Source organism: Corticium candelabrum, chromosome 15 (genome assembly GCF_963422355.1).
Source record: "Corticium candelabrum chromosome 15, ooCorCand1.1, whole genome shotgun sequence".
Classification (NCBI taxonomy): domain Eukaryota; kingdom Metazoa; phylum Porifera; class Homoscleromorpha; order Homosclerophorida; family Plakinidae; genus Corticium; species Corticium candelabrum.
Window position 1 is genome coordinate 5,331,826 of NC_085099.1, and position 26,772 is coordinate 5,358,597.

General features: G+C 40.5%; 3 protein-coding genes and 1 long non-coding RNA gene across 5 annotated transcripts; 2 read left to right on the plus strand and 2 right to left on the minus strand.

The window, feature by feature from the left end:
- Nucleotides 1–3,419: 3,419 nt before the first annotated feature.
- Nucleotides 3,420–5,548, plus strand: LOC134191125 (T-box transcription factor TBX5-like). The gene is made up of 5 exons (XM_062659699.1): nucleotides 3,420–3,832; nucleotides 3,914–4,190; nucleotides 4,395–4,538; nucleotides 4,596–4,713; nucleotides 4,782–5,548. The coding sequence occupies exons 1-5, from the start codon at nucleotides 3,810–3,812 to the stop codon at nucleotides 5,393–5,395; spliced, it is 1,176 nt and encodes a 391-aa protein (XP_062515683.1). The 5' UTR covers nucleotides 3,420–3,809; the 3' UTR covers nucleotides 5,396–5,548.
- A 429-nt stretch (nucleotides 5,549–5,977) lies between these two features.
- On the minus strand, nucleotides 5,978–6,708 carry LOC134191343 (uncharacterized). The gene has a single exon (XM_062659951.1). The coding sequence runs from the start codon at nucleotides 6,486–6,488 to the stop codon at nucleotides 6,087–6,089; it is 402 nt and encodes a 133-aa protein (XP_062515935.1). The 5' UTR covers nucleotides 6,489–6,708; the 3' UTR covers nucleotides 5,978–6,086.
- An 8,435-nt stretch (nucleotides 6,709–15,143) lies between these two features.
- LOC134191445 (uncharacterized) lies at nucleotides 15,144–17,929 on the minus strand. 2 transcript variants are annotated; one of them, XR_009971789.1, is made up of 3 exons: nucleotides 17,851–17,929; nucleotides 17,535–17,633; nucleotides 15,144–15,496 (listed from the first exon to the last, which is right to left on the minus strand). XR_009971789.1 is itself a non-coding variant. In XM_062660064.1 (3 exons), exons 1-3 carry the CDS (start codon nucleotides 17,813–17,815, stop codon nucleotides 15,344–15,346), a joined length of 354 nt encoding a protein of 117 aa, XP_062516048.1. In that variant the 5' UTR covers nucleotides 17,816–17,847; the 3' UTR covers nucleotides 15,144–15,343. The 2 variants fall into 2 exon arrangements, 1 of the variants encoding a protein (XP_062516048.1); XM_062660064.1 differs by lacking the exon at nucleotides 17,851–17,929 and adding an exon at nucleotides 17,714–17,847.
- A 226-nt stretch (nucleotides 17,930–18,155) lies between these two features.
- Nucleotides 18,156–25,828, plus strand: LOC134191446 (uncharacterized). Its single transcript, XR_009971790.1, has 3 exons — nucleotides 18,156–18,231; nucleotides 25,347–25,443; nucleotides 25,505–25,828. It is a non-coding gene; the product is annotated as an uncharacterized LOC134191446 (long non-coding RNA).
- The last annotated feature ends 944 nt before the right edge of the window (nucleotides 25,829–26,772 follow it).

Here is a 26,772-nt window from a genome sequence, read left to right on the forward strand (position 1 = left end):
GCTCCTTTAATGTGATATTTAATATACCTGGATATGCCAACAATCTTCTCACCAGCTATTGGAACAAAACAGAATTTTTGTTTAAGTGTTTAGTTAGCTATCAAAATTCAGCATTAGACAAGTACCATCACAAATACTGAGACTCTCATAGTGATTCTTGGCATAGTGTCCCAGAATTAGAGGTGCCTCATGACGTGCTTTGTGGTCATTTGGTTCGATGATGATATCAAAATGGTCATCAGTGCCAGATACACTGCTAACTATTCGAATGTCATGGGATAATGATGTTCCTAGTGCCATCACTGCAAGGTGATCACCCCATGTCCTATTTTGAGCAAGATTATCTAAGTAGCTTTTCCAATCTCTGCCAGCTACAAAATAGGCCATGTCTAGAGGTTGACCAACCGAATCCTGCTTCAACAACTTGATTAATACATGCCATCCAACACTGATGGAAGAACATTGGTAATGACTTACAACAAATTGGTAATCTCTAAGACAAGTTACTGCTAGGTCACACAGTTCACTGTGGCTGAGCTTGTTGTTGGAATCAACTCGCTGCAGTCGGTCTGCTACTGCATGAAATAGACAGTTTCCATCGGTGGGCATTTGCCCTCTAAATGTTAGACCAGACAGCCGAATTCTTTTTTCGAGTCGACCTCTATTTTCCATGATCTTTTGTATGTCTAAACATAATTGTTGAAGTGATAACTTCAGTTCTGATCTTTACTGGGAAGATTACAACTTAAACTTATTTGCCGTACCTACTGAAGAAGTAATTCTTGCAGATGAGAATCGTCTACTCATTTTTCGTTTCTTTGCTGACTCCTTATTTTGAGAGCAAAATCTTTTACCCACTGCTGTAAATTTACTGTCTGACAGTACATGTACCAAATTTCTTTTTTGTTTCAAAAAATCTTGCTATTAATTTACCAAATGTAAGCGCTTATGGTGATACAGCGTGCAATATTATCATATTCTGCATTGTCAGAAGAAAGTATGTTATCAAGTCTGTTAGAGTAGAAAATGACACCAGCAAGTAAGAACCGGAATGGGTTTGAGACCAGGGTGCCGTGCGATAGAGTGTCTTGGCCCATCTCTTACTTGTTTTCTCACAGAGGCCTTGCAAACCTCCCGGGTTTCACCCACTGCACAAAGAATAAAGTCAAAGACGAGAGAGACTTGTACAGTCACTGATTTACAGCTTCATGGAACGTCAGATTGCTTGTTGATGTTGAATCAAAACTGCTCGGTTAGATGCTGAGGCAGGTCACGCTGAAGACTGTAGAATAGGTCTTGTTATTAGATAGATAGACACAGGTACAATTTATGTTTTTCCACCAAAGAGCAATGGTCCAAACATCTACATTGAAGCTAATCAGACAGTGATGGGGACACCCTGAAACTATAACACAAAGCCGACTAAACGCCAATTAGAGTGGCTCAGCCATCTTGCCAGAATGCAAATTAGCGGTTCCCAAAGATATGCTTTTTTAGCTGGATGCCTCAACACCACAGGGTCGGCCAAGGAAGGGGTAGAAAGATGTCAGGCGTAGGCTTACTATACAGCTCTTGAGTCGGCAAGATCAGAACAACCTGCTCTGCAAATACAATGTTAACACTGCTTACGCCGTTTCTGATGAGACAGTGATAGAAAACTTCACAAGTGTAGAGCAGAACGCGAGAAACAGGTCCACAAACATTGAGGCACAGTCCAATGTACCATCCAGTCTCTGTGCAAACGATGGTTTCTGAGCCGAGGCGGATATACAGTTCACAAGAGTCTTTCTGACTAATACTATCTAGTTTTAGTTCTTTGACTTTGTTTCTCTTTGGAGGGATAGCTTGACGGTTCTTTATTAATTAAGGCAGCAATGCAGGAAGAGGAGGAAGTGTGTGTGTGTGTGTGTGTGTGTGTGTGTGTGTGTGTGTGTGTGTGTGTGTGTGTGTGTGTGTTGTGTGTGTGTGTGTGTGTGTGTGTGTGTGTGTGTGTGTGTGTGTGTGTGTGTGTGTGTGTGTGTGTGTGTGTGTCTAGTCGTCACAAATGCTTTGCGATTTGCCAGCTTCTTGTTCATGAACAGTTTAGTGCACGGCAATGCTCAGTATGCCAGAGATGGTTTAAGTTAAGAGTGCAGAAGATTTATCTGTGCACAAGTGTGTACCTGTTGATCAGCCACAACTAATGCCAACTCAAACAGTGTTGTCACAACCAGTTCCTGATCTAGACACCTCAACTGAGCATCCAGCTTTGACTAACATGATTGCTGCTTGTTCCACTGTGGACAATACAATGTTTGCGATGCTTCAAGTGCAGACCTGGTTTTAGATGCCACAACTGTCATCATGGGCACCGCATAACTGTCAGACAGGAGCTCTTTCCAGTATGTATGTAATGGCCTTGAGACTTGAAACGTCACACTGTTCCTCTGCTGTTCTTTTACAAGCGAAAGAAAATGCAAACTTCCTAGCTTCCCTCTTGGATGAGGACAGTGTGACCAGATCACTGGCAGTTATACACATGGCGTGTGTGTGTGTGTGTGTGTGTGTGTGTGTGTGTGTGTGTGTGTGTGTGAACGCGCGCAAACGAGTAATCTAGAACCTAATTATTCTTAGCTTGACAGTATGCTCTCACAGATTCATGCAGCGGTTGTGAGGGAAAACAAAAATTTTCCTAAATCTTAGAATTTTTCAGTAGGGTAGACTGTACCAAGTGTCAGCAAGTCCACTTGATCATGACTTAGTTAGATCAATGTGCGAAATAGTTGCTGTTGTATAGTTGATGTGTGAGAGAGCAGCTTTTACTAAAAATGACATCTTCACATTTCCATGTGTGAATTAACTCACCTGTGACAGGCTTATAGTTGTCACAACGAGCATGTCTTGGAGTCAGAGTTTATTGGAATTATCACGTATTGTCTTTAGCGGTCTTTTATAAATGACATCTCCAGGCCGTGCGGTAACTGTCAGATATAATTAACTGAATAAGCATGTCACTGTAATCAGTGATGATTGAAATGACACCAATCTGTCCTATTGTCTCAACATGGATGTGTCACGAGCGCGGTCTCTCAGAACAAATGACAAGTCAGAGCCGACCACGTGCTGTAATAGTCACGTGTTACACGATTGTAGTTGCAGCTCATTGTCAATGCAGTGGCGATGGCAATTAGCACTTATTTCTAGTGCCATGTTGCGTTCCGCGTTGGACTTGTGAAGACGGCACTACACTGACGTTAACGGCACGTTGAGGCGACTACGCGCCGCAATTAGCTAACATCCGTGAGTTCACCCAATCACAGCTCACCGTTTCGAATTTTACTTGAACCATGTGCACTCTCCACGTGCTCACTTTCAATCGTTCACTGTTCTCGTCGACTCGGTTTTCGTCTTTCTCAACGTTTCAAACTGGATAACGAATTTCGTCATTTACGTGGTGGTTACCACTACTCGACATTCGGTCGATTTCAGTATCCGAGGTCGTCGTCGTTAGCCAATGGACAAGAGCGACCTCCCTTCCATCCTCTCGTGTCTCCCACCTCTCTTTCTCCTTTTCCCGGCTACTTCTATTCGATGCCTGCTCCCGTCACTTTCACTACAATCCTTTTCATTCTTCACGTCCGATTGGCTATAGACCTTCGACATCTGCAGCGGCAGCATCGACGACGACGGCGGTGGTCGTTCCTCCGGTGACGAACGCGTTCAGTTCGAATTCCAGTTCGTTGGACGAAGGATGGAGCAGCGGAACGTGCATCGAAGTGGTTCTAAAGGAATTCGAACTGTGGCAGAAGTTTTCTAAAATTGGCACCGAAATGATAATTACCAAATCGGGGAGGTAAGACAGCAGCATTTCAGCCTGGCCATGTGCAAGGGTGACGATGTCGTTTAATAGCCGTCAACTGTTTTTCTTAACTAGACAACTGTTCCCGCTTATCGTCGTGTCTGTGACTAACCTGGAGAAAGACAGTGTGTACAAAGTTGTGTTGGAGTTTGCCTGCAATGACCGCCGCCGATACAAATTTATCAAATCGCAATGGGTATCCAGTCAGCAGTCTGACGCCGCGTTTCCTGACCAAGACCCGTCATTCGTGCATCCAGAAAGTCCTGCTACTGGAAAACATTGGATGAAACAAGTTATCTCGTTCAAAGCGGCCAAATTGACAAACGACAAGGATTGTCGTAAACCTACTCATGTGAGTGAAATGATTGTAGATTGGTTGTTGCATTGGGCTCTCTGTGTACGTCATAGTTTTACGTGTACTGTGCGTACATGTGTGCTTGTGTATGAGCCCCGAGAGGGACTTGCACTATGTGCGACATCAATATATTCATTCAGTCATGATGGCGTAACCCGTCGGTCTCGTTAATTAACTGTGACGATGTTTTTGTCCGTTTAGGTTGTTCTTCATTCGATGCACAAGTACGAGCCGCAAGTAGCCATTTTCAAATTGTCTGACGGCGACGGAACGTTCGAACGTGTTTTCGTCCGACAACTGCCTCTGTGTCATTTCATTAGCGTTACGTCATATCAGAACAAAGAAGTCTGTCAGTCGCATTCGAATCTGTTGATATCTGTTCCTATTTGATGTTCTTGTTAGATCACCCGTCTCAAGATCGACAATAATCCTTATGCGAAAGCATTTCGTGCCCAAGAGACAAGCGATGGCATCAAAACTTTTCCCGAATCATTGCAGTCGGTCTCGCCAAATTTCTCGCGTAAGTCTGTAAACCTTTAGTTGTACATGTCGTGCACGTATCTAGAGCTGTGTGATTTTGTTTACTAGATGCGGAGCCTGCGTTTCCTTCCTCTCTCGTTAGTGACTACATTCCTCAATTCTCCGGTCTTATGGATTCTCCATTTTCCCATTACCACCACCCGTCTTCTTCTCTCTCTCCATACTCTTCGCTCGTTTCGTCGTTTAGTCCATTTCACGGCTTATCACCAGTCGTCAAACTCGACGACGTTCATTCTCACCAAAGAAGATTTAGTGCTCCGGACGCGCTCGCCGGTGAGGCATCTAGTTCGTTTAGAACGAGCCACAGCCAGGACGATACCGACAGAGTCAGTCGACAACGTCAAGAGAACAGCACGAGCAGTCGGTGTAAGAAGCGTCGAAGACAGCATCACGATTCGGTTGCTTTGTTCGAGAAGAGTCCTCGGCAGGAGCAGGATACGTGTTCTTCGTCTGAGGCGAGGCGACGGCAAGAGGAGGATACGTGCGGCTCATCGAGAACGTCGACGATTGGACAGGAACGGGATGATTGGCTTTGTCCGTCAACGACGTGCGACCGGAACGAAACCTCGACTTCTATGCCCACGAGCGTTCGCCAACCAGAAGACATAGGCAGTTCCTATAGAGCGAGTCGGCTACTGGGAGATTTATCGGACAGTGATTGATGTTTTTGGCTTTTTAGAGACGTGGTGTGCACAGAACTATGGGTTTGGGTATTACTGACACGTATACTTTTAGTCTAGCACGCCTTCACTATGTTTTAGCACGTTTTTAGCATTACTGCAATAGAAGTATTGATGGGGAGCATCACATGCAAAGCAGCGGCGTACAGTGTACCGTCAGTTTAGTAGTGTATGTACGTTTGGTTTTCGTAATGAGGTCGGCATTCAAAAACTGCCTGTAAGCTTGAGTATGACACGTTCTCAAATGGTAAACCTTTCAAGCAGTTTAGAAGCTAAAATTTCATAAAATAATTATTATAAGACATGCGTGACATGAGTGCAACATTAAGCCCACGCTCCGGCTTGCTAAACCACATTCGTCGTTTTGCAGCGTTTTGTTGCTAGTACGCTTTCTCCACACTTGGAATATACTTGTGCAAATTTATTTAATATTTTTGTTTCATGTTTGGGTGTTTATTCCACCGTTGCTAGGATTCTTTTCTCGTTATATTACACTCCTACCATAGCAACCCAACCTCACGTTGTATATTTACCGGTCAATAAACGTTTATTGACCAGTCAATATCTGTATACTGCTTACTGACATAAAACACAACTGACTTAACCAAAAAATAGCAAAAACCAAAACCAACTAGCAATCAATACATGGGCATACCTATTTTAGATTACAAGCTTATTCTTTACCAATAATAATGTTCACAGTACTACAGTTTGTTACGACGCAGTCAGAAATAACAAATGGCGCCGGATTCTCTCTTCCCGTTTCAGACGGCTGTTCAACCTGGACTACTTTCAGCTCATCGGCCTGTTCCGTTGTCTCTCCGGACTTCTTGACTTTTGCGTCAGTGTAATCTCTCTGTGCATGGCCATTATCCAAAACTTTGCACGCTGCCATTTGCTGCAATTCAGATGGCTCTTGGTATTGTCTCGGTGCTTGCAGGGTTTTGTGGCCGGTTCCGCCTTCAATGACATGTTCAGAAACTCCCGCTTGAAACAGCCTTGTCGCACTAGTAGCTCGAAGAGCGTGGTTGGTTCCAACTGGAAGATCAGCTTCAGCTGTCATCACTTTCATCATTGTAGCCAAAGTGTTATGACCGATTACTTGCTTTGAATACCAAGGACCAAATGAAGGTGTAGATAACAAATGTTTAAAATAGAAGGCTTCTCGAGAAAATCCTGCTGGCAACTTAGATGTAGAGATCCAAAATCTTTACGTGGCAACGGTCACCAGCTTCTTCATTAGCGTATCTCATAAACCACAAATCACAAAATGCTATTACCTTACAGAGTCACGTTGGAGCTTCACTATAATTTACCTTGTGACTTTTTTGTTTGGATGCCGTAAATCACTTAGTCCACCATTATGATTTTCGGATCTGTGCTCAACGAAAATGTAACAGACTTTTTGACAATCCGTCTGTGGTTTTGCTGCATCTAGTTGTGAATCCTTCGTTGAGAGAGTCTGTCTGTCGGTACCTTCAAATATTCACATCACCCAACTGTTGCAGGCAGTCGTGTTTTTGCAAATCGTACCCTTGCTGTACTCCTGTACTTTGTCCGTATTCTCTTTTCAGCAAATCTGCTGTCAAGCTGGCTAGTACTAATGGTAAGCTTTTTGGAACCAATGCGTCTCATCTTTGTTGGCGGCTGAAAGTCGTCGTCCTGGTCATTATTATGGTCTTCTTTCTGATCCGACATCACGCTGGCAAAACACGTGGATACTGTACTAATACTTTTGAGCACGTGGCCTTATGGGACTGAAGTGCACATCAAGAACACTTCACAGCTGTCAAAATGTGGTTGGTTGACATAAAACTTTAGCTGTCATTGCAATACACAACCACTCTAATTCAACTTGAATAATCTATGAATTTTAACTACAGTAGGATGTTAGACATGCAACAAATAGGTTAATGCATGGTAGGGTCGACGATATCCAGTTTATTGAGCTCGATCAATAAACTGTATACTGTCTCCCTACCATGCATTAACATATATTAATTTGTATTTGCGCAAACATAGACTTTTTCCGAATGCGCAATTAGCTGACTCTACGCCGATGTAATGATGCTGAGGTTTACTAGAAAAGAAAAACAACTTCTTTTCAACGACGACCAGCAATGCAAACAAGCAAAGAAGGCTGGCTGCGACTGTTATATTTCACCATACGTTTGAATAAGTGAATTAAAAATTAAAGATTTCACATAAGTTGCTTTTAATTTTAGTATTTCTAGGTTAGAAAAATTGACGGCATTAGAAAAATCAGCATCCTCAATCTTTGATCAATTTCGGTTTCAATGCAATAAAATATTATAAATTGCAAGCAACTTTGTTCAATTATGTCAATGTTTACTTAAATATTTAGTTTGGTCTAAATTAAATGTTAATTAAAATATTTGTGTTTTATTTGTTGATTGTATCTTAGGGTATATATAATTTATGATGCAAATTGATTCAATCTATTTATTCGTCTAATTTTGTAAAAATTGAATATTAAAACGCGGCCTTTTTGCAATTTTTTTCTCTGTATATACTAAATGAAAACAGAGAGATAATTAATTAAACAGCAGTTGAGCAACATTTTATATGTGGCATAATGACGTCCTCAATCAGGCACGTGAATCGGCAAGATGGTAGCTTGCCGTCTGTTGTGCTTAGGAAGACCATGCATAGGAAAAACAACATAGTAACATAGGGAAATGTGAGCCACAAACACAGACAGGCCTGACAATCACAAACACATCGACACCACTTATGGTAAGACATATATCAGTTAACAAACAATGATATCCAAAAGTCAAAATAAAATCCATCAATATGCTTTGTCCCTCACTAGGTTAGCAAACGGCCAAATTATATTCCCGCCAATGTTTCATCTTATATGGTATTATGTTACCACAAATAATTGGCAACTCAGTCCAGCTGACGACAGCGCGTCAAATAGATGCAGTCAAAAGTGAGACTGCCGTTGACAATATACATGGGAACTTTCCTCAGAAACAGGGAATGGGTTCCCATTACACATGCGCACGCGCACCATATAGCGTTGTGCGTATTTAGCTAAAGAGCAGGTCAGTCGTCTTCTTTTACATTTCCTTTAGTGTGTAAAATACTGTTGCCTAAAATCAGCAAAATTTAAAAAAACCAATATTATATTTGGACTTTGAGAGACTTTTTCAAGGCAAATAATGCGTTCAGTGTTCACTCTCAGTCACGTACTTACCCTAGTCTAATTTCTACTACAATTTTAAAAAGAAATAGATGTAGGGATTGTATAAAAAGTAATAGAAACAAGATTTAGATACTAGGAACCAAAGCCAGACATCATTAGTGAATCTTTCCAACCCACTAAAAGTAAAATAAAGGGAATGTCGTTCTGGAATGTTTTGTCTGTCTGGAAACAATGAACAATCTGAACAGCTGTTCCCTTTCTTAAAACCAAATTGTTCCTTACCTGAATTCCAAAGACCCTTAAGTCTGTAAAGAAGAACGTGCTCAAACACTTTCAATACAACAGAGATACTGCAATGCCTCTCTAATTGTCAGGATCATGATTATTACCCTCTTGTCTTTGACAATCGGTATGATGTAATTAAGACATCAAGAGCTGACTAGTTATAGGTACAAAAGAATGTCTGAGGAAAACAGTAAAAGTCACGGTCATGTACATAGACAGAATAGAACCTGATGATTTCTAACACCAGTACACATATCATCAGGACCTGGTGATTTCAAACGCACAAACGTCTTTTCTACTTCAATGGGATGAATGTCCACCGAACACCAATGTATTCGCAATCAAACCACCCATAACATTATCCAGCATTTCCTCAAATACCATACGGTCATCTTTCACACTCTCAGACGACTCACTAGCACTAAAGTGATATTTCCATACTTTCAGAATGTCCTCCGCAGACGATGCCTCACCAATCCTCGTCAATGGTGTTGACTTACCGTACTATGATGTAAACCACCATAAATCTTACTCCAAAATCTTGAATGGTACCCTTCCTTAATATCCTTAGACAACTTTCACAAAATATTTCTCTCTCTTCATTTTGTTCTCTTCAATTTCAACTTGAATAATCTTCTAGAAGTATTAATTCATTGAATCAAACTACTCACCACACCATGGTTTATCTGCAGATTGCCATAACTTACTTATACCTTGCCCTAGCATTGCCTTTTAACAATTTAATTAAGTCCAGAGTCCCATCCCAACACCATTGCATTACTTTGTCTCCCTATAGGTCAACACCTCTTGCTTGCCTTCATCATTAAACTAACCACAGCATCAAAATACGACTGTATAACCTCGTTGTGATTACACGAACCAGGGCCATTACATACAACTGCCTCAGCAGCAATAACCAAATTCCATTTCCAAACACTGCCTATATCTGAATCAGAACAAGCCTCTCTCCACAACAGTCTTTCTTTCTGGTCTTCGATCCAACCATCTCTTCACCTCATCAACCATAATGTCACTACACCATGCAGAAGATTGGCCAGTGATCAGAACACATACTCATACCAATCTCTTATCTCAAAGTCGAATGAACTACTATCAAACAAAGATTTAGAAACATAGACATGCATAGTCGATCCACGACTTCTTAGAAAATCAGCACTATGCCAGTAAACAAACTACTGGCCATTTGGGGATCAGACAAACCCACAGAAATAAGATTGTTTAAGAAAGACATCAACAGCTTTACGAAGATTAGCATCAAATTCACCCAAGACTACCAATGCATCATATATACTTATGTGTCCAATATCTCATTCAGATATCCGAGTTCCATATCGAAATCAAAGCTTCAGAGTCACAATACTCTGTAGGCATGTAAATTGAAATAGTATTCCAGCGCAACAACATAATCGCACAGTAACCATATGACCACAAGCAGTTTTTGCAGAAGCAATTAAATATTTATCTCATTTATGCCACAGCAAGGCAACACCTCCATATGGTCGACCAGATAAAATATGATTACACTTGATGGGAGAAGTAGAACAAAACATAATATCATCTTTCAAAGATGAAAACAAGAACAGCTCAGTAGACTGGACTTATTCGAGGCTTCTTCTGAATTGGCTTAAACTAGACGTTTTGTGAGCAGCATGCATAAATTTCTGTCATTGTTTGAAACTAAAGATTTGATACTCCATAGCCATTGCCACATACTCTACAAGAAATGGAATACACAAAGATGCAGTTGTGCTTGTGGCCATGATAACTTTAGTGCTTGTCTCTTGCTGGCACAGCCGTCTGTAAGAAAGGCAAATGTTCAACTGCTTTACCTATGCCAAAGAAAGAGCAGTCACGAAGGATATTGCTGAGTGTCATGAATGCAGAGGACGAGGGTTTCAGTAATCTTGCTCAATGTCCTTATGGCTCTTAGAGGTATATTGCTCCAGTTGAAGTGGAGCAATATACAGCCAAGGATAGAGCATCGGTGTTAGGGTTGTCACGACTAGCAGTTGAATAGCAATAAACTAGCTAGTTCATCACTTTGCTGAGTTTCTTGGTGGGTTCTGACCGTTATTGGAGTGACAATTGCATGCTAGGACAAATGGGATATTATCAGAGAGTCTTTCCATCTTAGCTGGACGTAGTTGTGGACACTGATCATGCAGTTCTTCTTCATTGGGATATACCTTTTTGACAGCTGACTCATATCTTGTAAAAATGCTTTGCCTCCATCATTGGCATGCACCTTAACGAATGTCGTGGCAGTTTGGAGTAACTGACCTGTCTGCAAGAATGTGTTCTAAAGTTGAAAGATCATGTTTGACTTGCAACTGCATTTATATATTCTTGTCCAAATGCAGCTGCCGAACTGCCTGTCTCAAACAGTGTTAGGTATTCTTGCTGACAGCATCAGCAACAGGTCTGTACTTAAAGCACAATACATGACCTCTGCCAACATGATGATTGTGAATATCAAGTCAAAAGACATCGATGGTTTGAATGACTTTAAATTTTCTGTTTGTCAATGAAGTAGAAAGGTATTATGAGTGTGTGGCATGGGACAGTTCGTCATTTTAATTGTCTCTAGTAGATTTTTGGAGAATCTTTAACCTGCTCTTACTTTGTTATGAGAACTGCGACAACGTTGGGTTTTTCGATTAAGCTAGGTGAGTGATGGAAAGGTTTGAAGACAATTTTGCTACTAGATATTTGGCTGCCTCTTGTGAAAAGATAAGTTGTTTCAAAGATGCCATGTTGGAAGTCTTAATTCTATCCATTTCACTGCACCACTGTGACTGCACATATCCATGCCCTCAAAGTAGTAAAGCTGTGCTTTTCGATCAGAACCTAGAAATGACTCTGGTGTACGTATTTGATATAATTTTCAATAGTGTATCATACATAGTCTATCAAGAATGATATGAACTGGCCAAGCCTCTTGCTCACTGACATGGTTTGCCTGTCTGTTTGAAGTGTTTCTATTGTTCATCTCAATGGTTGGATCTGGCTTAGCTTAAATCTTCATCTACACCAGTGAAATTAGTGGACACAGTACTTTTTGCCTGTCTGCTTGAACTGTTGGTACTGTTCGTTTTGATTGCCATAGCTTAATTCTCTATCACTGGTCGAGTCAACATGCATATGACTAGTGTTTCCGCTGGACGATAGCCAAATATCCAAATGCTACAAATAAATGTCGCTGGTGAAAAAAATAGTAATGCCTCCTTGCCAATTTGGCTAGCTGTTACAGTGTACGGTGTATGCCTTCCTCTGGATCAGATCTTGCAAGCAGTCACTATAGAGTGTGCTAACAAAGGCAATTATATATATATATATATATATATATATATATATATATATATATATATATATATATATATATCATAGTGCAATGCCATGGAGCTCCAGGGACTAAATTGCAAATCTCTCTCACTTGCTCTGTTATGTCCTGCACATGCTCTTTGCATAAGACTTCCGTGTCAAACTAGAAATATGAACAAGTAACAATGACAATCATGGTTCTGAAGATGACTGTAGCAGCAAAACGAAAGCTGATCAATGATATGGAAACCACGAGGAAGATGATCATGATGACTTATCATTGAATCAATGATGCTGAACTTTGATGATGCTGAATATTATTAAAATAATTCAAGATTTTGATTTTGACAGAGCTTTTAAATATTGGTGTAAAACTAGGAAGGATGGCAATGAACGCTTGAAGTCTGATTTGTACACTTTGTCTTTCCAAAGTCACATCCCACTGAGTAGACATGTGTCGGATTAGTACTGCATTTGTTGCGATCAACCATTAGTAAATGTTGCCTGTCTCTCCTACCAGGTTAAACTTGAACCAATAGTTGTTGTCGTTGAGATTGCTATCTGTTTGATGTTTGGGCGACTTTTCTTGGCTCTGAAATAGAGCAATTGGCTACAAATGAACAAGCACCTTTAGCCAAGTGGCTAATAATAGCGAAAACACTGCAAATGAGTAGTAGCTGTACTTTGGTTAGCTGGGGACAAAATGTAGCTTGTGCTTGAAAAATGCTACTTTGATTGGTCTAGTAAGGCTAAGTCTGTGACTTCTAGTTTGTCTGCTTGGTGTAGTGTGTAGAAGAGAGCTTCTACCTTCAAGTACAGACTTCTCTACAATGTTTTGAATATCTATTTATCTTGAATATCTATTTATCACTGAGATTCCATCGATATCGTAAATTCCAGAAGAAAGCCTGCAGCGTACTTGTTGTCTTCATTTGTCTGGTGACGTCTCGGTAGTTCCTGAAGTTGGCTAGATATATATATATCTACAAGCTAACTCGCTAGGCATCATTGCACTTGTGTGCAAATCACTGAACTGTACCGTTACAGGAACTTTGACAACCGTCCCTTTTTCTGCACTGACATTTGGGAAGTCAAATGCAGCACAGTCTTGTCTGTACAGAAGTCTAATGCTTCTCTAGGCAAGTGTACAATATGCTAGTCATGAACAAATGCAATTCTAGGTTGTCCCTGTTGATGCCTACCTTCTTTTTGCAGAACAAATCTAGCAGTGTTGAAGTCATACTGCAACAGATGCTGATCATCAGGCGGAAAACGCAGTAAAGCAGAAAACACTGTCGCTCACACAGATGTTCACAAAATGTGTGCACGTGAATTGTCTACCGTGCACGTGTAAGTCAAATATATCTGGGATTTGACATCTGGGATGTTCCACCCAACCATGCCCAAGAAAATGCAAAGAGAGATACTCCCTCCAATTTGTTTGTGAAAACTTTCCTTCTTACATGTCAGGTGTGCATTTTGGTAGCAAATTGGACTTAAACTGCGGTCTTGAATAAAATATATACATACACTTTAGTTTTATATATACTAGAGTAGATATAATACTTGTACCAGAACTAGGAAAATTAACACTTGTTCAGCCACAAAAGTTTTTGTAAAAAAATCAATCCAATTGAGTGACTTGCCTGATGCAGTCCTTTAATAGTTAGTGAACACAATACATAATCAAAATTACAACTCTGACAACATCTGCTTCCCGTTTTTTTTGTTATTTTCAAGTGTACAACTGTACTGCAATCTATAAGAGAGCAGGCAGCCAAGGCAAGATCTCATCTATCTAGCACTGACATTCTGACATTGATTCAGCTGTATGTCTGGTGTAACTAGTCAAATTTTTGCCCAAAATGTATGTGATTAGAACTGTTAACAATGCAAGTCAGCAAATCGAAAGCTAGATACAACTCTCACTGATACCAAACCATGAGTTCTCGAGAGCTTACCACTTACACTTGATAGCCCAACATATACGCAGAATGAAAACAACAAGCTCACATCATCTACAAATGATCCCGGCTCCAACATGTCTTGAAATGAATTGAAACATGTGAGAATTTCTGAAATCTCGTGAGGAAAAGTTCCTTACCTATTAAATGTTACTGCTGCATCATATACCTGAAAGTAATGACAAGGCGATAGGGTCTGGCTACGTGAGACTATAGCGAAACAACAACAGGATTGCCCTTGGAATGCCAAAATTGTGGCCCCAAGAGACACTTCTGGGCCAAAACTGTTGATATTAATATAACTTTTACATAATCGTGTTATTTTGATTCGCCTAAGAATTATAGAATATAGAAGGGATTTATCCAAACCACTATGCTCTCCTACAAACTGCATATATAAATGATTAGTCAGTCTCTCAAAATATGTATTGTTCTCTTATCAGCAATTGACACAATTAAAGATCATTAGCATTCTTTACCCAGATGATGCCTTGTGGTCTCTGTAACATATTTAGACTGAGATTAAAACAACACTTTGCCTTTACTAAGTGTGGAGCAAGACCGTAGAGCAGCAGTGCTAGCTTAGCTACTTCACTGTTCAAAACTGTGACATCTTCACAGTTCTAATGTTAAAGTACATCAAAGAGTGATTTCACTAAATAAGGGTTTTTTGTAAACTGTAATTGGACCAACTCATAAACAATTAACTTGTATTGAAATTTATCACGCACCTTAAGCTTTGTCTAAATTTTTCTGAAAACAAGAATTGATTCATTAACTGATATTTCTCAACAAAAGGTCAAGCTTAATTGAAACCTTGGATAAGGACATACAGGAAATAGCAATTGAACCAGTCTAGCATGAACTAGTAGTAGGTGTGGCTTGCTTAGTGTACTGGTAGATGTGGCCCATTTAGTGTGTTGGATAGTGTAGTGAAAGCAAGTGCAATGTATATTTAAATGAACAAGGGTACACAACCAACACCTTATACAAATATGTACAAAGCATGCAGTAATACTTGTCTCATATAAATTACTTATTGAATCAACTACCCTAAAAATTGTGCAAAAATTAAGTCATACGATTTCATAAAACATCACTATTAGTGAGGAATAAATTTGTGCATAGCAGTCCTCTCCGTCCACCTCTTCGGTAGCAACTGCTATGTCACTGGTGGATAGACTGACAGTAGCACATACACAGGTGGCACAAACACTCCCCTGTCTTGTAAAGGTCTGCGCTTGAAACAGCTAGTTTAAGATAGACCTTTACAAACAAAGACAATAGTTGACACGTCGTGTGGCTGGCATTGTCTGGGTCCTAGAAGCAAATGCACGTTAGGGTCGAGGCTTACAAGTGTTGAGTACAGAGAACGTATGTGCAAGGAAAACGTCAGTGTGGAATGTAATTGTGCAATAATCTGCGATAGCACAGAATCACATGAATCATCTCCCCCAATTTCTTCATTCAGGGTATACCCTAACCCGAAAGTTGTGATGCCATTCAGCGCCAGGTAAAATTGAATTTTCAATATGGTGCGGTGTAACAGCAAATTAGGTCCGACCTGTCAAATTGTCCACTCACTACTGCACTTGTACCGAAAGACATTCTGCGCTAGCACACCGCGTCTACTTCGGATCTCTGCAATCATTTCTCTTCGCGGATTCGATCCTAGTGCAGAACTGTTGCACAATTTAGCACTAGCGCACAGTGTCATTCTCAGATTCCCTGGCAGGCTGCAATCATTCATGGATGATGACAACAACGACGACGACAATGATAAACTTGGATCACATGGAATATGATAGGGTCGATGTGTGTCTGTTGATTGGCTGTGTGTGTGTGTGTGTGTGTGTGTGTGTGTGTGTGTGTGTGTGTGTGTGTGTGTGTGTGTGTGTGTGTGGTGCGATAGATCAGTTGATTAAAGAGTCATATTACGGAGTGTTTACATCCGGGACCTTGAAGGGTCGCAAGTTCAAGTCACAGTGATGGCGAGCTATGGCATAATTTCTTTACACAAGAAACTAACACACATTTGCTTCTCTCAACTCAGGAGTATAAATGAGTACCTGGTCATTGACTGGGGTCCTGGTGAGACTTCGGGTGTTCACAACACAGTTGGCTTCACAAGTTGGTGCTCATGCAAGTGCCTGCCCCGGCTCCAGGAGTTTGCTAGCACAGGCCCAGAGTTCCCTGAGTAGTGCACAGAGCCCAGGCTAACAGCTGAAGGTGACCTCTGAGAGGCAGCTCCTAACATTTAGAATTTTTAGGATTCTTTTAGGGGTGTGTGTGTGTGTGTGAGTGTGTAAGCAAAAATGACACCATAGTACATCTCATTTCTGGTTGTGAAGCACTGACTCCTACACTGTACAAGAATTGACATGATGGTGTTGCAAAAGTAATCTACCTTCATGTTGCTTGTCAGTTTGGTCTACAGTTTGATTGTCCATGGGTATGATTGTGCTCCAGAGAACTCCAAGAGAACGACAAAATGAATATATTACAGAATTTTCCAATACAAACAGAATGAAAAGTAGAATTTAAGCAACCACATAGTATGTGATCGGTTAACTAGAGTCTATTTTCATTCAAATCATTGTATTGAGCAAACAAGACAAGAAAGCATGATTTATTGACTCAAATGTTTAATTAAACAAAGGAGGAGAAATTGACCAAATACAAGGACCGTACAGAAGACTCGAAGATGTACCTACTGAGGTCCAAATTGCACATATTGTCAGAACAACAAGCACTATCACTAAGTGACAAAAGACTTTCTACGTTATTGTGTACGAGTGCCTACATTTGAAAGAAATTTGATAACAACTATGCAGACTGCTGCTATTTTTGGTACTGAATACATTTTGTATAAATATGCCTGACCTTCCAGTATAGCTAGGTTATCTTCAAACCCAATTGGTTCCATTGATTTGCTGTTATATTACACTACCATGCAGTGTGTAAAATTAAAATATACGATGATGATTTTGTCAATAGAGGTACTCCACACTTGCCTGTTTGACAAACAGATGAGCAGACTAAAGCTAGCTATGCTTACATTTTAGTCTATTGAGCAATACGAGTGCACACTAATGCACGGACCAAATACAAAAAAGAAGCAATTGCAGAGATCCAAGATAGAACCATGGTGCGCTAGCGCAGAATGTCTTCTGGTACAAGTGCATTAGCAAGCAAACCTATCTGACAGGCCAGACCTCATCTGCTGCTACACCGGCCATGGCTAGACCAGCCAAAGTGCTGCCTACGCTTCTGAAGTGAGAGTGTAAACACAGCTTCAGTCTCTAGTTATATTCAATTAACAAACTGTCGACTGATATCATATTGTCCAAATACGTACCTCGAGCTCTTCTCCTGGCTTCACCAACTGAAGTTCCAGCCCGAATACAAGATATTCAGGCATTACGCAATCAGCTTTTCTACTTTCCACTTTTATTACCTGACGAGAACATACAACAAGAAATATAGCCTTTACAGTACTGTCAATGCACCCAAACAGTCTAGAGTTCTAGCACTTACAGGCGACATGCCAGCCACGACAGTGTGAGGTACAGCAGCAATAAAACCATCAATGTGAAGTTCAGGCACGGAGGCCATATTTTCATTAATTATGTCTGTCATATTGTCACATTAATTAAAAGTAAACTTGGAAATACCATTTTTCATTTCCTTCTTTTTTATGAATACGTTTCCCGTCTCTTCAATTATCAATCCATCTCCACCTTTGCACAGAGGCAGAACAGACTTCCCGGAAGTTGCCTCCTTCAGGCACCCTTACAAGTCACGTTACATCGGGTACAACTTCCTCAACGCACACATCATCTTCTGGCACAGATCGTGTACGTACTGTACACATAGAAGACTGTATGTGTACGTGTATACATTATGTAACATACATAACACAGCATTGCACATGCGCAAGATGATGATGGCATTCGTGACAGTTTGTTGTTTCGGTTGTGAGGTTTGTTTCGAGGCAGTTGCCGAGTAAGAGAAGAGACTCGCTGATGAGCAGTCTCTGACGAAACCTTTTGGAGGTAAGCCTCTTCTGTTCGCTCATAGATTTTGGACAGTGTTGCAGAATTGGGTGGGTGATGAAGGGTTAGCAAGGAGGGCACTTTGTATAATGTGGGGCAGGCTTTAGTGAGTCATGCGAGTTGTTTTTGAGTGCCTAAGTTTGAAAAAGACGTACACTCCCACGCAAACTGGTTAATTAATTAGTAGAATGTTATCATACATTACATTACCTAAGTTACTCTACTATACAGTTACTGTACAGCATTACGTTATAATAGCGTTATACAGTTGATAGCTGCTTTGCAACATCTAGAGACACTTTGAAGTTCAGAATACACTGCTAGTCAAGATCAACACAGAATTAATACCAACAAACAGCTAAAATTAATTGATTACTGTATTCTAGTACATATCACTATTTTTAAGTGTCTACGCAATGCTGATCGAGTCATTGTTAATGCCATTTATAGTAATTGCAGTGGCACATGGTCTGGACACAACAGAAATTTTTGCTGTAACTGTGCTATTGGAATCCAAAGGCTGAGAATTAAGTTCTGCTGGTTCTGTATGTGCGTACCAGCAGACTCAGTCTCACAGACCATGACAGCTGCAGTCTGTCTCTGCACAAGACCTACTTCTAGATTTGATTGACCCGGAGTATAGGAGTCAATTGTTTTCTGATTTTGATTTGACAGATTGACAAGTTATTGTATCTACTGAGCATGATAATCAGTAAATGGGCATGCCAGAGTATTACTCCAATCTTGGCACCACCCTGGCGCTGAAAAATTTGGCTTGGCACTGCATGCATGCAGGGTCATAGCATCAGATACTCACCCCTAGCTGTTATGAAATTGAGTCTATAATGTAATTAAAGTTGGCATCGGCATCAACCTCATAAACAGGCAGAATCTGTATGTACTACTGTACTACAGTACAGTCGAACCTTGCTAATCCAAGCTTTGTCTGATCCAGGTTGTGGTTATCTAGTTTCTAGCAAATGTGCGTATGTGACTACTCTAAATCCAGACTGTCACATTATTTAGAAGTAGATGTAGTCGTTGCAGCGGTGTCAAAAACATGACATAGTGTAGAGATATATGTATATGCGCCAGTGGTCTGAGTGTCTGAGACAAGGTCTGGACTTCTAAAGCTACGCGTTTTAGCATTTTGGTAGTCCCAATGACTTTACTAATCTGAACAGGGCTTGGCACAAGGCTGTTCAGATTAACAAGGTTCTACTGTACTGCGATGACTTTAGTTGTTATTCCTCAAACACGCACACCCTACATTGCACCTCATCAGTTGGCATTTACTTGATGGATCTCTGAAGTTTCAACACAATTTACAGAACATCACTGTTCTGTGTCTGTGTTTTGTCTTGTACCGTGCTTGTGAACAGCCAAGGTCTTCCAGTTTTTCATTCTTTACTAAAGCTGAATTTGTGGCTACAAGTGGACTGGTGGTTTTGTCCAGCTGTTTTCTAGCCTCGTTCCCTGACTATCTTGCGCTACTGTTGTGCGGTGCCCGTATGACACCAGACAACACTAATACGGGCACCGAACAACACTGGTGCAAGAGTCTGGGTACGAGGTTAGTTTTTCCGATGTCTTGCTAATCTTGGCTTGTACGTGTCTCTTACTGTCAGAGCTGGAGTCCGAATTGCTCTGGCATACTGTGGTATGGTTGATCTACAGAGAGATGGATACTAGTTTCTGGCAATTTGTGCAAAAGCACCAATGTACCCTAAATGTGCTAGTAGCGATTTGGTGCTCTTTCCTGCTTTACCAACTCGTGCTGTTTTCTTTTACTCAATGGCATGATATGAATTGTGAACGCATGCGTAGGAGTAGCTCTTTGTTTGTGCTGGTCACATGTGTCTACCTTAGCCCTTAAAGCGCTAGGACATCAGCCCAAAACATAACGTGTGACAGTTTCATACCACATAACTGACCCTCCAGAATACATTGCATAGTTGGTGGCTCGTTGTGCAGTCTTTGTAGTATGGATTGTTGTTGCAAAGATGCCTAGATTATATTTGGGCAGGGCACTCGAGGATCTCCAACATTCGGGCAGGGAGCAGTGAAGGTGAGGGAGGGCGTCACGCTCCGCTCAAATGATCTAGCTGGAACCTGCATCCAGTTGCTCTTAAGGGTGTCTCTGTAGCTAACTATATTTCCCACTATTAGATTTTGGTGCCATCACAAAAAACCAGATTTTAGCACAAGCAACGAATAGTTGTAATTTCAGCCAGCCATGTACATGTAGACAGGACCGCTCAAGAGAGTGTTTGGGCTGGACTCAATCCAGTTACTTCACAGATATTAAACTATTATTTATTTAGTCTGTTGCATGGTGGTGGTTGTTTTCTTGTTTCTTTATAATTAATGGATTTTTAATGGCAGCTACCTAGATTGGCCTCAAAGGTTTAATTTTAGTTAAGGACTGAGGAGTGAGCATGTATAGCAGTCGTCTCATATTTGCAGATTAATGCGGTCTTTGTCCCTTTTGGACTGGTCTTCATCAAGCTACAAGTCAATATTCCTTGTCACTTGTATGAAACTTTCCTTGGACAACGGTTTTGATTGGGTGATGGTTCAGGATGATTTGAATTGTTTGGGTAGGCTGAATTAGAAAGAAAGATGAGGACAAGGTATACTCAGGTTGCTTCATTGATGTCAGTTGTGATCACAAAGTCTGGGTCTACCAACACAAGGAATGTGCTATTTTCTCAGACACCAGTTTGTCTTTACAGCAACATCCATCATGTACGTCTAAATACGAAATCAAAGATGTCCTGTTTCATTTGATTATAGGGCCGATGATACAAAATGTGATACTTTAGTGCCATTTTTTGATAACAGAGGTGTACTTGACATTATATGAAACATCTATAAAGGGTTGTCAAGATGAAACAAGAAATCGACTTGAAAAATGTATCAAAAATTTGAAGGCCATTTTCAATTTGGGGTCATTGAAGGGAATGCCTTTTGAGCGCCTAGGATCTGTGACATGGAATCAGAGGCTTACAAAGAGAATGACAGGACAAGAGACTTTATTATTCACTGAAGAGATTTTGCCCTCACAGATGCGAGCAGAAAATTACTACTTAGGACACTTCAAATGTTCCAACAGCAATTTTTGGGAGTGAAGTTTACTGGTCACTAAATTTTTAGGGAGTTTATAGGTTTGATAATAGAGAGCAACAGAAGGTTGTGTGTGGCCATTATGAGCGTGAAGAAGTATATTCCAATGATGAGGAATTAGGAAATGAACATCTGATTTAGAAGATGTCTATGCACCAGTGTTGTTCAATGAAACCCAGTCCATTTATGCCTGACAGAATGAGTGAACTGATTGCAGCCCTGCATTTTTTTCTGTGGTCGAGACTGTTTCAATCTCGAAGTCAGGCGAAGATGTCAATGAAGTTACGACCCGAGGTGTTCTTGTTGACAAGATGTGTGGTGCTTTCTATTGCTACCTGAGAGTTGAGTTGTGTTTGTCAGGGATGCTAGTCGTGCATTGGTTACGATAACTTACCTGTGTGAGACCAACCAGCTACTTAAGAGAACGTGAAGTATTAACTGTATGACCTAGAACGTCTTGTTGGGACAGTTTAGTTTATGTGTGAGTTTACTGCATCTTGAAGATGGTGTGCTGGTAGTACTAGATGCATTTGGGTGAGAACTTGGGATAATCTAGTTCTCTAAGACTGATAACCAGTGAGGCTTGCCTCACTGAATAGACATTGTTGTTTATCCTTAGTGTTTGGTTGTTAGTTTGTTGTTGTTGTTGTTTGGTTCTTAGATAGTGTTTGAGGAGTAGAACACATGTATTCATTAGCCTATATATCTTTTACTGTACATACTACTAGTATACTGTGGATGTTATGATCATCTAATCGTTGTGTCTTGGTAGTAAATGCTGTTGAGTGGTATGTTTGCACGACAAATTATACTGATAGTCTCATGCGTATCAGTCCTGGATCCAGATGGGGGTTCAGGGGTTACAACCTCCTCTTTTCCAATAGGCGTGGTTCACCATTGATGAAAGGAATTGAAGGGAGTGAAGAGTCTCACACCGAGTAGTATATAGCAAGAAAAATTGTATGTGATGGCTGCTGCCTTTATGCATGTTATCTGGTCAGATTGCAATAATGTTCTGCTTCTGCTACCACAGATGGGCTCTAGAACAATTAAGTTAATGCTGCTGATTTGTACATTTTGCTAGAGGTGATTGCATTACATATGAGTATACCATAGTTAGCCTATCAAGTTAGTAGTCTACTTAAGCAATAAATAGTTTTATTTAATAGAAAAGAGAAAATTAGTAATGCCATAAATAACTGCTACCAAGTCAACTCTCTCTCTTTCAAGAATTCCTGGATCTGGGCCTGCGTATGTTTGTATTGTAAGTTTACCATACAACATAGGGATGGGCCTCTATCTAAGGTGTCTTTGTGGTTGAGAAAGAGCAGATGAATGAGATGTTTTCATTTGCCATGTACAATATTGTTACGGTATTACCTCACTTTCAACAGCATGTCGTTACAATGCGAGGGTTAGCGGACTGCCGTTCTACCCCTCCCCGGGTATACCAGCATGACGTTAAAACTGAGATAATTATACATGCCCTAGCACAATACACCATTGTTGTAAGCATCCGTGTGGGATGGTGCAATTCCTGGCAGTTTTGGCGACGTTATCACCATTCTGATCACACTTTGCTATCATTGACAGTTTCTTTTCCACGGTGTAGCTTTTCCGACCCTTAATTAACTGCTATTTCTTCTGTCTGACTGTACTCCTTTTCGTTGCCTCCTCCGGATCAGCACGTGGCTGTTCTCCTGACACCATGTCTAAAGTTGCACACGCTATGAGAGATTGATATTCACTAACCTCGATCAGTATCAGCACCCTCACTTTATAACAGCATGTTGTTATACCTGATTGGCGTCTCTGCTAAACCTCGTCTATAATGGCATGCCGTTGAAAGTGAGGTAATACGGTATGTCTTTTTCCACTGCACGCCTGTGTGATATGTGCATTAGTTGCCAGCACTTTGAAGCTCATAATTTCATTTCCAGATTGAATTGGGAATGGCAGAAGCCATCTGTATGACAGTGCATGGCATGGACTCCTTGGCCAGTCTTCCTTCTGAAAGATGAGCTGCTCATTAGCAATAAAACGTGATGAATTTATCAAATGACAGTGCTATTTACACCTTATTGTATATCATCCTGTTTGTCTAAATGATTATGATAGATGTTATATAGATAGGAGGTGGTCCAGAAAGTTTGAAAAGGTGACGGTGCAGTTGCTGATGCTTGTTACAGGTTCCTACAAGGCAGTAGTCCAGATATTTTGAAACAATGGTTATTGTATTTATGAACCTGGATACCCTGAGAGAAGAAATTTGTGCAGGAGAAAAATTGTGCTCTCTCTAGAAACATCACTAGTTGTGCGGAATTAATTTGTGCGACAATAAAGCCATGCGCAATAAGATGATGCGCAAGGGAAAAATATATATGGAATTTATTTTGTGCGATGTGCTTGTGATCGCACATAATCGCACAAATTTTTCTTCCGCACAAATTTCTTCTTTCAGGGTAACTGCATTAGTTGAGCGTGACCAGAGCCAAGAGAGTGCATGAGAACTTATGCAAAAATTTATTTACACGAGTAGATGTCTAGAATTTATGCTAACCGGTGTGTATTGTTCTGTTATTTGTTTTATTTGTATGCTTTGGTTTGGAGCAGCGGTGTCATAGTTCTATATTTTTGCTTTTTGATGGGTATTTGACTACAGTTCTTTAATTGGCAGTGTAAGGCTGGGCAATAAGATCTGATACGTTATTGCTGGCAGTCTTTGTGCATGACTGATGTCGTACTTTCCGTGGATAAGAGAGATCTTCAAGAGATTAGCAGTTTGCCTCGTTGCTTAGTTCACTACAATCTGGCACTGTTATATCTTGTCATATCATATCTGGTATAATTATATCAGTTCAAATTTAATGTTAAGGGATGTATACTTCAGAGTTGTTTGTGGTTTTTTTTTCTATTCTGGGAAAGTTGGGTACTTTCTTGAATGTATGTTGTGAACTTATGCATAGCAGTTGGTAAACCACTGTGAAGCTATACATGCATATATTTGCTTTAATACTTGATTGTAGTGATTTACTTGTCTTTGATTGAGACACCAACATTCATGCTTATGAGCGATTAGTGTACAGCTATAATAAAAACATTATATGCAGTAGAAATACACTTGCAATCAACTACTTTTGTATGAGTATGTTGAATACAGATGTTTATAGACTTACTTTGTTTGGATTCTATTTGTCAGTGAAGACAATAACCAGTGTTTTGCTTAATTAAGTGTGAATAGGTATTTTGAATGGGACTCAAACCATTTTTATAATGAACTGAGAATTGACAATTCATTTTATGGAATGAACAGTAAACAATGGTTTATCTGCACCTTTTCATTTCAGACACAAACAGGAAGCTGAGAACAATGCCTTTAGGGGCGCATTCTTTACTCCACAAGCTAATCTGGTTGAGTTCTACTGGATTAACCGTATGTATTCCAGTGGAATCGGATTAGTGTAGAATAAGAACATGCAAGTAGACGTGAGCATGCCCATTGTGTTAGTAGTGTGATATGTATCACTCTTGTGTTTTTGCATGTCTATAGCTGCAAATGTCTTTGTTTTGTCAAGACAGATGTGTTGCTACTGACTCCTCCACTTCATTTTCATGCGCATGTACTAATTGCATAATCATGCCTATCTCCACAAACTAATCCACCGAGAACTAATCCACGGTCTCACTGGATTAGTTTGTGGAGTTTGGGTGAGCTCAAGCGGAGTAGGTTGTGAAGATAAAGAAATGCGGCAGAGGTCCGCAAAGTCAACCAGATTAAGTTGTTGAGTTAAAGAAATGCACTTTAGCATCAGGCTATCAAAGGACATCTTAGCTTTATGGTTGATGGTTACATTTAGGCAACACAGGTTTACCAATTGTAAAACCTTAGAAATGAAGATGAAGCAGTTTTATAATGATTATTATAATACATTAATTAATAGATCATTACTTTAATACTAATGATATGTTTACTTTCTTTATATACATAGGAATGTTACCAAATTGCTAAATCAAGATGCACACTGGTTGTCATTGAAGGTATGACTGTGAAGAGATAAAGAAGTAAATATTTATACAAAGACTTGTGTAAGTTATTATTGCATTGTTAACTATTGAAATGCTTTCTTTGAATCTTTGCGTTATGCAGTCTATATCCATGCATATGCAGTCTACTTACTACTAATGAAGAATGAGAGAGACTTGAAGCCATTCTGCTGCTACTGCTGTCTTTACACAGGTAAGGAGTGAGTTTGAAGGTAGCGGTGTATACAAGATTTAGTTGCTTTATGTGTTCTTGTTTTTGCTGGCTTTTGGCTTTTCGTTGCTCTTACTTTTTAGAGACCCAAGTGTGTTGAATGTGTGTGTTGTGTGTATAGGGTCAGCATGTGTGTGTGTGTGTGTGTGTGTGTGTGTGCGCGTGTGTGTGTGTGTGTGTGTGTGTGTGTGTGTGTGTGTGTGTGTCTGTGTCTGTGTCTGTGTGTGTCTGTGTCTGTGTCTGTCTGTGTCTGTGTGTGTCTGTGTGTGTCTGTGTGTGTCTGTGTGTGTGTGTGTGTGTGTGTGTGTGTGTGTGTGTGTGTGTCTGTGTGTGTGTGTGTGTGTGTGTGTGTGTGTCTGTGTGTGTCTGTGTCTGTGTCTGTGTCTGTGTCTGTGTCTGTGTGTGTCTGTGTCTGTGTCTGTGTGTGTGTGTGTGTGTGTGTGTGTGTGTGTGTGTGTGTGTGTGTGTGTGTGTGTGTGTGTGTGTGTGTGTCTAGTCGCCACAAATGCTTTGCGATTTTCCAGCTTCCTGTTTATGAACAGTTTAGCACATGGCAATGCTCAGTATGCCAGAGATGGTTTAAGTTAAGAGTGCAGAATATTTGTCTGTGCACAAGTGTGTACCTGTTGATCAACCACAACTAACGCCAACTCAAACAGTGTTGTCACAACCAGTCTCTGATCTAGACACTTCAACTGAGCATCCAGCTTGACTAACATGCTTGCTTGTTCCACTGTGGACAATACAATGTTTGCGATGCTTCAAGTCCAGACCTTGTTTTAGATGCCACAACTGTCATCATGGGCACCGCATAACTGTCAGACAGGAACCCTTTCCAGCATGTATGTAATGGCCTTGAGACTTGAAACGTCACTACTGTTCCTCTGCTGTTCTTTTACAAGCGAGAGAAAATGCAAACTTCCTAGCTTCCCTCTTGGATGAGGACTGTGTGACCAGATCACTGGCAGTTATACACATGGTGTGTGTGTGTGTGTGTGTGTGTGTGTGTGTGTGTGTGTGTGTGTGTGTGTGTGTGTGTGTGTGTGTGTGTGTGTGTGTCTGCACGCGCGCAAACGACTAATCTAGAACCTAATTATTCTTAGCTTGACAGTATGCTCCCACAGATTCATGCAGCGGTTGTGAGGGAAAACAAAAATTTT

Coding starts and splice junctions, on each gene's coding strand:
- LOC134191343 (XM_062659951.1), bottom strand. CDS start 6,488: ATGATGAAAGTGATGACAGCTGAAGCTGATCTTCCAGTTGGAACCAAC.
- LOC134191445 (XM_062660064.1), bottom strand. CDS start 17,815: ATGACAGACATAATTAATGAAAATATGGCCTCCGTGCCTGAACTTCAC. Junction 17,634..17,713: donor TCGTGGCTGGCATGTCGCCT/GTAAGTGCTAGA, acceptor TGTTCTCGTCAG/GTAATAAAAGTGGAAAGTAG. Junction 15,497..17,534: donor AGCCAGGAGAAGAGCTCGAG/GTACGTATTTGG, acceptor ATTTGCTTCTAG/GACCCAGACAATGCCAGCCA.
- LOC134191125 (XM_062659699.1), top strand. CDS start 3,810: ATGATAATTACCAAATCGGGGAG. Junction 4,191..4,394: donor ATTGTCGTAAACCTACTCAT/GTGAGTGAAATG, acceptor TTGTCCGTTTAG/GTTGTTCTTCATTCGATGCA. Junction 4,539..4,595: donor CGTCATATCAGAACAAAGAA/GTCTGTCAGTCG, acceptor TGTTCTTGTTAG/ATCACCCGTCTCAAGATCGA.